General features: G+C 43.4%; 1 protein-coding gene across 6 annotated transcripts in view; it reads right to left on the minus strand.

The window, feature by feature from the left end:
• Ctnnd2 (catenin delta 2) overlaps positions 1 to 5,695 on the minus strand; it is an 863,700-nt gene extending 858,005 nt beyond the window's left edge. For 2 of the 6 annotated variants that reach the window (XM_052743025.1, XM_052743021.1), the window contains exon 1: positions 5,484 to 5,695. Coding sequence is in view for 3 of the 6 variants with exons in the window: in XM_052743021.1 (XP_052598981.1) it covers positions 5,484 to 5,520 (37 nt within the window). In the remaining 3 variants the exon portion in view is untranslated. Of the gene's footprint in view, positions 1 to 4,726; positions 4,800 to 5,483 lie in introns of those variants that run through there. The other 4 variants (XM_052743024.1, XM_052743023.1, XM_052743020.1 and 1 more) reach the window with 3 other exon arrangements.
• Positions 5,696 to 11,287: the final 5,592 nt, after the last annotated feature.

The raw sequence follows: 11,287 nt of genomic DNA on the forward strand, positions 1-11,287 counted from the left end.
GCTATGCTTAGTCCTGGAGGGGATTCCTTCATCTTTTCCCTTCCCAGCTTGCCCAGAACATCGGGGCAGGGTTATTTAATTGGATCCTTAAAAACAGTAATCTATATTTCTACGTATTTCACAATTTTAAAATAAACCATACTATTCTGTAATAATGTTGTTACATGACAGGAGGTATTGCAGTAGACCTGAGGAGTTTCCTGAACCAACATAACTAACTATATGTAACAGCTACAAAAATGTATTTTAACCAACATACATCTTTTAAATATAATTTCTAAGGTCAGTTGTGGTAACCACAATTATTAAACAAATAAAACAAAACTAATGAGAAAATTCCAGCCCTTACCTATGGAGGATAACTATACTTACTAACCCCAATGGCATGACTAGCAATCTTTCTAGATTTAATGTTACTATCCCTTCAGAAAGAAGTATGCTCATGTCACTCAAAACTTGCAGAAATTTTTGACACACATATACCTATACTGATTTAACCAAATATAATGGGCTCACCTGTTTACTCAAAAACAAACAAAAAACAAAGCCAGCAATGCCTCTTACTGTAACATGTATTTTATTCTGAAAACATAATTGGCAGTTGTCACAACAAAACATAAATTTGAATATAAATAACCACGTTGATTGTCAAAATGTTTCCTTGACTGAAGATAAATTCGTCTGCCGTCACAGGGGTCACACTCTACAAATTCTACTACATATCCAAGTGTAGTGACCATAAAAGGTATGTCACAGAAGGTCACAGTTGTAGGGACTTTGGTAATGTAAAAGGAGTGTCGCATCCTCAAACCTGGAGGAACCAAAGCCCACATGACTGTCTTCACTCAAGATCCCTAGGACGAGGGAATACGTGAAAATGACCATTGATGTTCAAGCCAGCACCTGTGTAGCCCCTCTGTTCTCTTTCTGAGGACATCAGTTAAGGAGGATGCAGTCTCCTTTCCAGACAGTTTCTGCTGTTTCTTTCCTACTACTCCCTTAGTGGTTTTCTACGGAGGGTGGAGCTCTCTGCCTTTACATTGAGCAGCTGCTGAATATCTGACCTCACAGAGTGATGCTGATTAAACGTCTATAATATTCGCTGTACAACATTAATCTGTGTAGAAAATCTGATCTTAATCAGGAGGCTGACATAACAATAATAAGGAATATCAAAGATTTTAAATTTGTGATTACTAGGCTATGACAATCATTTAAAGAAATAATGCTGGGAGATATAACTTAATTTATTTTACCTTAATGATTATATATTTCAATACATAAAGGAATTATATATTCCAAGAGAGAAAATTTGTCATTTTACATGCCAATCTACAAAATATAATATTAAAATAGTGTATCTATATAAAATAATATTACAACAATGCCTAATCTTAAATAGAGAGGATGGGAATCATTTAATGTCAATAATCTATTTAAAAACATCCATCTTAATTAATAAGTATAAATTTACAAGCCATTTATTGACATATTTTATACTCAAACCAACATACTGAGATATTCTACCTTACTGTATCCATTTTACAGATGAATAAGCTGAGTCTGATGACCACATTAAATGGTCAGGGGCAAGCAGCTAAGAGACAAGAATTGATATTCACTCAAAGCTAGTGTTCTCTCCTTTAGGAGAAATGCAAGACAGCATTACATTATTTAAATTCACTTTTCTAATAACTTTATTGCAGATCATAATTATACAGAAAAATGAACCATGCCCTACAACCTGTGTGTCACTGATGTATGATTTTGAAATAGTGGGATGTATTGTAATATGTAATATATATAAACATAAAATAAGCTTAGCATTCAGCAGACAACTTGACCAGGGAAATAGGTGGGTGCATGTGTAAGACAGAAGTTTCTAGGAATCACTGTCTCATTTATTTGATCATTATTTGTAACCTGTCAAAAAATAATTGATACAGAATACAATTTCAATATCCTAATGTTGATGAGCCATTTCCTACAAATCAATTAGCTAAGATAAAGACCTTGAAAATCACCTCAACTGCCATGTGATTGAAAGATGAAGAACTGGAGTTATCATCATCCCATATTTTTGTTATGAGTCATAATTTAATGGACTAAAACCCAGAATGATAAAATATTTCTATGAGTTTCCTGTGTTGCAGGTACTGTTTGTGAACATAATTGGATTCATTAAACCTAACCAGGCAGTTTATTAATCAGTAGGCTGGATTGGCAGACAATGTGATGAAAACTGTTTATGTATGACATGTTTAATATTTTATAGTCATATAAAAAGCTGCTACTTTGGCATGTAATCAGATAAACTTGAAGCTAGCAACAAGAATCATGAACTGCTTTCCTGAAATTAACTTTTCACACACAACACCACACACCTCATGAAGCCATGGAAGGACTTCACATGGACAACGACAACCCTCTTGGCAGTCAGTGGGAGAATTTGGATTTAAAGTTCACTCACTCAGAAACCAGTCAGCAGAAATCCATTGTGTGATACCTTCAACCAAACCACTGCCTTTAAAAAAAAAAAATAACTGTGTGGTGTATGCTTGGATTTTATTCACAGTTTGAATCTGAGCTTAAATTTGTCCAACTATGTGGAATCTCTTTAGAGTGAAAATTACGTCAGCAAGAACAATACAAGCCTCACTTTCCATTAAAAGTGACAGCAACATTAGGCAAAAGAAACCACCAAGAAGGGTGTGTCCATATTCTATCCATAATGGGGGGAGCAAGGGGTGCATTCTGGGGAAGTCTGAGGTGTAACATTTTCTATTTTGGTTTCAGTTGACTTGTTACAACTAGATATACTGAGCCACACAAAGAATATGTGGTTTTATAAAGAAATTACTATAAATCATTTTCAATTTAAAAGTGATGGTTTTCCCTTTTTAAGAAGAACCTGACGAAATATAAGAGAGCTGTGCAAAACTCTTTAACAATTCCACACATGTGCCCAACATCAAGGAGTAGCTTTTTGGGGAGTGACATGCAGGAAGAGATACTTGGAGGATACTGTAAGTTCATTTCTCAATTTTACATCCCATCATGAAAGTGATATTACTCTTAGAAAATATTTAACAAAACTACAAATTGCCTCTTCCAACTAATATTATTTGAATTTCATTTTTTTCCCTCTCTGTGATGAACTACTGAAGTGGGAGGAAGAACTGATGACTTCCATTGTATTGTGAAAGATGCGAAGTAGCTGGTAATGCTGTAATTTTAAAGTGCGTGACTTTTATTACAAACAATGCAAACATTAGTGACGTCTATAATGACTGGGTTTTACAACTGCACACACACACACAAAATTAAACAACCCCTTTCAACAAGACTAGGACAATTTCATTACAGCAACAACCTCACGCAGTTGCTGTAACTGCCATTCAGTCAGGTGCTATCATTTCCAACCCACAATATGGCATAAAAGCCTCGTGCACACTCCATGGAGTTTTTTTCTCATGCCCAGCAGCTGCTCTCTGAAGGTGCACAGGGCCATGCAGTGTATCAACTAGTCTCTAAGAATCATGGTTAAAACTGAAGCATTAGACTTGAAGAGAGGAAAGGAACCGAGGGAGAAAAGCATTCCTCCTTCATCTAAGGCATGCTTCTGAGAGAGATTCTAACACTAATATAATGCAAGGGCTGCAACAGTGTGCTCAAAGTGCTCCTGTAAAGTTCCCAGAATGTGAATAAAGGTGGGAAAATCTTGGTAAAAAGAGCCACAGTGTTCCCTTAACTTGATTGAACAGTGTAGCCTCTGGCGATAGAGCGCCCACTACGCTCACCTGTTATTAGTATAATTACAGTCCTTCTAAATTTCAACAACTAATTCCAAATGTATCCATCTTCATTCAAGCCCTGAGACCTTGTGACCCACAGACCAGTGAGGATACTGTTCCACATTAACAATGGATTCTGTTGGGCTCTGGGAAACAGTAAAGGAAGGGGCATCCGGTAGTTGAAAACAGCTATTCCACACACTAGAATTCTTGCACCTATTGCTCAGACTTCCCATAGATCGGATCCCCCAAATCATGCACAAGATCTATTTTGGCGATCCAAAAGGAGTCATATCAAACAGTCTTCCATGGGATTTTTAGCAGTGTGACTGGGAAGCCTTCTAATTATGTAGATGCATGCCCACTAGCAGACATCAACTAAACTACCATCAGTGGAAGGGCGCACAATGAGGTAACTCATGGGCAGTGGCAACACCTCCCCATTTTCATGGAAGTCAACGCAGAAAATCCCCAACATCTTCCATATCCGTCACACAGTTCCTAAAAGTGAACTGTCCGTCATGCTTATCAGGCCTGATTTTTTGCTCATTACATATCTCTTTTCTAAGCCAACATATTTGCTTGAGAACATTAGGCATGCATATTTATAAAGCCTTGCAGAGCTAAAGCACATCAGATCAGTTCAAATGAGAGAAATCCAAACCCCCTTGCAAGCACAGCCTCCCCTATTATCCTCTTCTTCCACACCCTTCATTACCCCGGTGTTTACAGTGATACGCAACTTTGGGGCATTCGGGAAATAAGTGGCTCTTTGTGGAAAATACAGAGATGCACACCCCCTAAGTCCCCAAGTCTGTTTTCCGACCCCCACCCTCCAGACCAAGGAGGTTGAACCTCCTTCCTAGCGACTTTATTCTGAACAGAGTGGCTCAAACCTGCTGAGTAGCAATCGATGAAAACACATTACACACCAGAAGAAGAGGAAGGTCGGGTGGGAGGAGAGCGAAACGCAGCTTTGCTTTCAGCCATTAATTACGAATCACCCAAATATCGCTACGCGTATCTCCCAAGCACAAGCACCCTTGCCAAACCTGGCTGTCAGGCAGCGCTTTCCAGAGCCTCGCTATCTATTGTCAGGGCAGAGAAGCCCCGGAAGCCTGTGAATCTCTCTGAAAATGCGTCCTCGGAAACGCTAAATATAGACCAAAGGGGTCTGGGTCTGGCGAGCAGCGGGAGATTAAAGAAACGGCCATGGACGCATATGACCAAGTCTTTCCATTTTGTTCTAGCCAAACATCGTAATGACATTGAACATAAGGGCAAAAGACTGGAAGGAAGTCTTCCCCACCCCCACCCCTCTTCTCCCGTATATTAGGGACGTCATGAATGCAACCGGGTTGCTCTGGAGGGTGGCGGGGAGCAGTCGGTGTTGCCCTATATACGCGTCCTCCGGGGGAGAGGGGCGGCAGGGAGGGGAGCACGCGGAGAAGCCACTTGGTAACCGCTCCAAGAAAGACACTGGCCCCGGATCCCGTTCCGGGCAGAGCCGTCTTCCGAGAGGGGACCCAGCGCGATCGCTGTCCTCCCTGGGGGCAGACAGCACCCCACCGCCGCCGCCACCACCCCTGGCCCGGCCAGCAGCGGAGGACCAACCCCCACCGGCGGTGAGCAAGAGGACGACGCCCGGAGGATGCGCCCGGCTCCAGCAGCTCCGCGCAGGCAACTCACCGAACGGCGCGGCGCCCGACTGCTTCCTGGCGAACATGCACCCGCCGCCAAAGACAGCTCCTCAGTCGGGGGAAAGGCGTGCGCGCCGCCGCCCGGCTTCAGAGCAAGGTCCTGACCTTGCCCAGCTGCAGCATCCTCCGCTTTTGTTGTCGGAGCGCGGCCGCGGGACAAGTGATGCTGGCGGGGAGCAGGGGCGAGCGCGGCGGGCGAGAGGCGGCTCCCGACGCGAGTGCGCAGCGCCCGGCCCGGCCGCCCCTCCGAGCGCGGCGAGCGTAGCGCCCCCTGCCCGACTCCACGGGCGCCGCGGGCTGCTCGGGGTTCCGCGGGGCTCCCCGGGCTCGGGCCGGGCTCCCGAGCCGCCGCCGCCGCCGCCGCCGCGCCCGCCGCTCCGCTCGGCCGCTTGTCGCCGCGGGCGCGAGCCTGGGCCGCCCTGGCGCCCGGCGCCGAGCGCTCCCGAGCTGCGCCCTGCGCGCGGCCCGCGCCACCTGTGCCGCCGCCGCCGCCGCCGCCGCCGCCGCCGCCGCGAGCGAGGCTCCTCCCGCCGCGCGCCGCAGCTCAGCCTCCGGCTCAGCCGCGGCGGCCGACTCCGGCGCCTGGCTAGTGTGCGAGCGTCCGCCCCGCCGCCGACAGCTGCCCCGGGTGCGGAGCATGCCCAGTGCCGCCGAGAGGGAGCGCGGCGCTTCGCCACGCGAATTCCACTTCTGGTTTTCGCGGCGGCAGCCACGGCAGCGGCAGAGAGGGGAGGAGGCGGAGCGGGTTGGGAGAGGGCCGAGCATCCTCGGGAGCGCACAGCACCCGGGCTGGAGCAGGTGTGGAGAGCTGAGTCTGGCGTGGGGGGCAGATGCCCGTCTGTAAAAGGGCAGCCGTGGAGGGGTTCTAGACTAGCTTGTGAGTTAAGGAGAGCACTGAGGCAGCCGTGCGAGCTAGTGGATGGGGATGGATGCTCTTGCAGATTCTGGGGTTCCAAAGCAAAGAACGTATGACGTCTGTGAGGTTCTCTTCACGGAGTCTGCCCCGTCTCCAGCACCTCCAGTGTTCTGATTATGTTTTTCACAGATACTCTCTCCTTAACGCACACTCAGTCTGGTTTCAAATCTGGTATATAGGTGAACTTCCTGAGAGGAAGACCCCTGTCGGATCTAGAGCTTTAGTTGTCGTCTTCTGCACCTCCACCACTTTTTCCTCTTCCCACTGTCCCGTCCTAAAACGGAAACTCAGTTCCTCTTCCCCAGACCCCAGTGAAGCCTGTACAGCTTTCTCCATTTCCAACTGAGTTTTCCATATGTCTCTCAGTTAGCTAGCCATTAGTCCACAGAGTGCGAAAACTAGCAAGCACAGTCACACTATGGGAAGTCTTGTTGGAAAACAAAACCCGTGCCGCGTGCCAAGGCGGGCCGTCAGGCCCTCCCCCTATGTCCCTGTCAGCTGCAACATTCGTGAGTGGCAAGGCCTAACAGTCACATTCAGGACAAATACTTCTCATAATTCTCCCACTACTCATCCCCCTTGACCCTGAAGCTCCCACACTCTGAAGCTGCCCTCTCCGCCCCACCCCTTCCTAGGGCCTGTTTCTGAGATGCAGATGCCCCGTGACAGAAAGCAGGAACTTGTACTAAGAGGAAGGGTCTGTCCCAGCTTCAGCCATCTCAGGGACGTCTCTCTTCAGCTTGCAAGGGATTATCCAACAAAGTCAGATGACTTATATTAAATCTGAGATCTCCTCTATTACTCTCTGGAGTTAAAGGCTGAGACAAAAGTAAGGTTAAACAGACTAAGCAGGTAAAGGAACGAACAGAAGATGGAGCAATGGCTGTTCTCAACAGTGAAATGTGCAGTCGTTCCGCTCACCTCGGGTAGGCTAAGGCTCACTTGCAGAAGCAGTTCCCCAGTGTGGGCACTACATTGGAGCTGCTGTGACGCTAACATAGCCGCCTGATTCCTGTGAGGGAAGACCTGTGGTCATTTTCAGGTGTTATTTACATCAGCGCCAGTTGAATGGGGGACTTGTTCATCTGGAGGACAGCAGGCCCCAGACATCCTCCAGTCTCCAGGTCCCCACGCTACTGCTACTGTGGTTACAGGCGTGAGCGTGGGCTCAACAGGCTTTTTGTGCAGGTGCTGAGATCTGAACTCAGGTTCTCACAGTTGTAGAACAAAAACACTCAAGGCAAAATCCATTATTGTATGTGGTAGGTACACAGATTCTGTCCTTAGAACATATATATGCACATGTTTATGTCCCATCAGACTCAACGTGAGAAAATGATTTTCCGAAGCCCTTTTTTCCGGGATGTTTGCTCTGTTTTCATTTTTTTTTTTTTTAATGAGTAATTGCCAAATTCCCATTGGTTTATTGTGCACCGTGGCAACATCCATGAGCCGTCCCTGCAGAACTTCCTGTGGTGGGTGTGGGATACTTAAGAAACAGAAATGCCCTGGACTGCATTGATTTAATTTACTCTTTGCTGCATTTCATTGAAACACTTAGGATTTCTATTCTTCCAGAATAACTGGAGATATTATTAAATTCACAATTAGATAATTTTGAAAAATAAGACGAAGTGCTCCTGTGCGATGCTGAGTCTTGGGTGACTCGCTGCTGCCATCTTTTGCTCTTGCTTCTGATGGTTCCTGTAACAAGCAGTATCCTACATTCACACATCCACTATGAATTCAGAAAATTGTTATTCTCTTAGTTTCCAATTATAGCAATCAATGCTAAATGAAAATTCATTATTGTGCCTCTTCTGTTTGTACATTGTTAGAGCAATGTGCTACAGAAATCGCTTCTAAAAGCAACACCTGTCTCTTGATCTTTCCAAATCAACTTAAAATTTGAAGCAAATATATTTTTGCATGGAACTTTGAATTAAGTATTGAGAATAAAATATAATAATGAAAAACATTTTATAAAGTCACATAGCATATTTCAGAGTTGAAAGTATGGTGATTTTGGAAAAAGGGTGTAATCTTTATTATAGTAAATTGCTATCTTGGTCATGAAATGCAACTAGAAAATGGTGGCTTGCCATTTTTACAGTGTATTACCTATTGATAAGCAAAACTATTGAAATTGGGAAGTATAACTACATGTCAGCAATTTTAGTTGCTGCTCTGTATTTAAATACAGATAGTCACAGTAACTGACTCCTTAAAATTTATAGAGACTGGAGAGCTGTCTCAGAGGTTAAGAACACATACTGCTCTCATAAAGGACCTAAATTTGGTTCTGTCACTCATGTGGGACAGTGTACAACCCCCAGGAACTCAAGTTTTAGAATATCTGACGCCCCTTCTGGGCTCCACAGGAACTGCATTCTTTTGCAGATGCATATATACATATACATAATTAAAACAAATCTTTTAAAAATCATTATTTAAATTCTACAACCAAGGATCCATAACAGTAACTCATCAGTATAATCATGACATGTGATTTATATGATGCATATAAATAATAGTAAGCTTAAAATACAGCATCTTACTTTTAGAGCACTACTATTTTTTGAGGACTGCAAAAATAAAAAAGCAAAAAATAAATAAGAAAAGAGTGGTTTACTAATCTTCATTATCCATACCTGTGGCAGGGTCGTTTCACCATTTTATTAAAAAGTTTACACTCCAAGTAGACTGCCCTTTATTGCCACTAAAGCTCATATGATAGGGACACCCTTTTATTTGTTCATTCAGAAAATGTTTATTGAGTATCTGCCAGAGTCCAGCTCCAGACGAGGGCGGGGTCTGAAGTGGGTGGATGTAAGAGCAGCTAAGGAGAAATCAGACACGGGGTACTTCTTAGTTTCATTTTAGGAGAGATGGACAGAGAGGAAGCACATCTCGGTGTGACTTGACCTACCCTGACAACCTGTACCTCTCACGGGCTTTACCTATACACAAACTCATTTCCTCACAGACTTCGATCATTGATTGCAAAGTGATTTCATGGTCCATGCCTTTTCTAAAGGCTTCCGTGATTACATAAGCTTATCAAAGTGAAAAAAAACAAAACGAGCCAACAGCAAATTTCGTGAGAACTAAAATCTAACAATATGATAAAATCAGTTCTTTTAACTCAAAATCTTTTTCCTTAAAATTGGTGTCGTAAAGCCTTGTGGTTACAGAAAAACTAGACAGGATGTCTTTATTTAAGTTTGACTAATAGATCTGAAGCTATTTCCTACTACCTATTATTCTATTAATCTACTATAATGAATATTTGATCTTTCTACAGAAATCTAATTCCTCTGTCCCTTGTTTAAATTCTTTCTATTATACCTGACATAAGACCACCTTCCTTTCCCTTGACTTCTGAAAGACCGTGTTCTGCTCTTTATTCTTTCTTCAATCAGAGAAGTCCTGATCTAACAAGTCTGCTCAGGAAGCCAGGCAGTTGACTGAGCCAAAATGTTTCTCTTTGTGTCTCTTGTTTTAATATGGTCTCTATCTTTATTACAATCCTACACAGAGTAAAGGAACATCAGGATTCCTAGAACTGCTTACTTTGCCTTCAGGAGGGCACCAAAGCTTGTCATTAATTTTATAATAAAAAATCTTTTCTTTGTCCATGTTAGTTCTGTGTTTCTGGGGAAAAGCATGACAATCTAATAATTCAGTTATAGTTTGTCAGCTTCTAAAATTTTCCTAAGTTTTTCTTCTTTAATGATTTATTCCCGATCCTATGTCTTATGCTTACTAGTAACACATAAGTAATAAGTTCTGTAGAAGATTCTTGCATAGCTAATTCTCCAGGGAATCACCATAAGTTTTATTCTCAACATCAGCTTCTGTAAGAATTATTACATTCTCCCAGTTTGATCCTTCAGTGAGGGGCCCTTAACATCAAAGAATTCAAACATTAAACATGTCAAAGACATAGGCAAGAGTTGTGCAGCAAATTCCACCAAGGGCAGTGAAGGATCAGTCCATGTCATCCAAGCACTGTGAGTTTTGTCAAGCAGTGCCTTCAAGACACTTGGCATTGCCAAGTGTCTAGGTTTACTACTGGGATAAACCTGTAGAAACAATGAGGAACAATAGAGCAGATGATGAATTCCCTATGACTTAAACTAGGGTTATTGGATAAGAATAGAAGAAAGCATCCAAGGGAAAGATCTCGCAGAGCCTATGATTGGAAATATCCTCCTTCTTGCTTGTATGTGTGCTGTGTGGTGCTATGAGTCATTGATTCATTTCCATCTTCTAATGTTTCCTGATTGTTCATTTCTCTTCAAGCAGTTCTGTTTACTATGCCAGGACATGGGTGATGGGTTCGTTACATTTCTATTGCTGGATCAAAATTTGTAACCAAGGCAACTTATAAAAGGAAGCAGTTAATTGGGTTTATTGTTCCAGAGGATTAGAGTTCATGAAGGCATGGTGGCATGAACAGTGAGAGCTCACAACATGAACTTCAGGAAGATGGAGAGGGTGTGGGAGAGAGAGAGAACTCAAAATGTTGAGAATCTTTTGAAACCTTAAACCCTACCCCAGTGACATATGTCCTCCAGGAAGGCCACATATAGCAGATCTTTCTTGTCAGCCTTTCTTTGGACCGCCAGTCCCCAAATAATGACACAGAGACTTATTATTGATTATGAAAGCTTGGCCTTAGCTTAGGCTTGTTTCCAACTAGCTCTTACAACTTAAGTTAACCCGTTTCTATTAATCTTCATTTTGCCACGTGGCTCTTTACCTCCCCCTCAGTACTGTCGGTACTGTGCATCCAACTTGCTCTTCATCTCACAGGTGAAATCCCACCTTTTTTCTTCCCAGCATTCCCATCTCTTCCCAGAAGTCCCACCTAT

The sequence above is a fragment of the Peromyscus californicus genome, unplaced genomic scaffold, assembly GCF_007827085.1.
Source record: "Peromyscus californicus insignis strain IS unplaced genomic scaffold, ASM782708v3 Scaffold_18__1_contigs__length_77618521, whole genome shotgun sequence".
Classification (NCBI taxonomy): domain Eukaryota; kingdom Metazoa; phylum Chordata; class Mammalia; order Rodentia; family Cricetidae; genus Peromyscus; species Peromyscus californicus.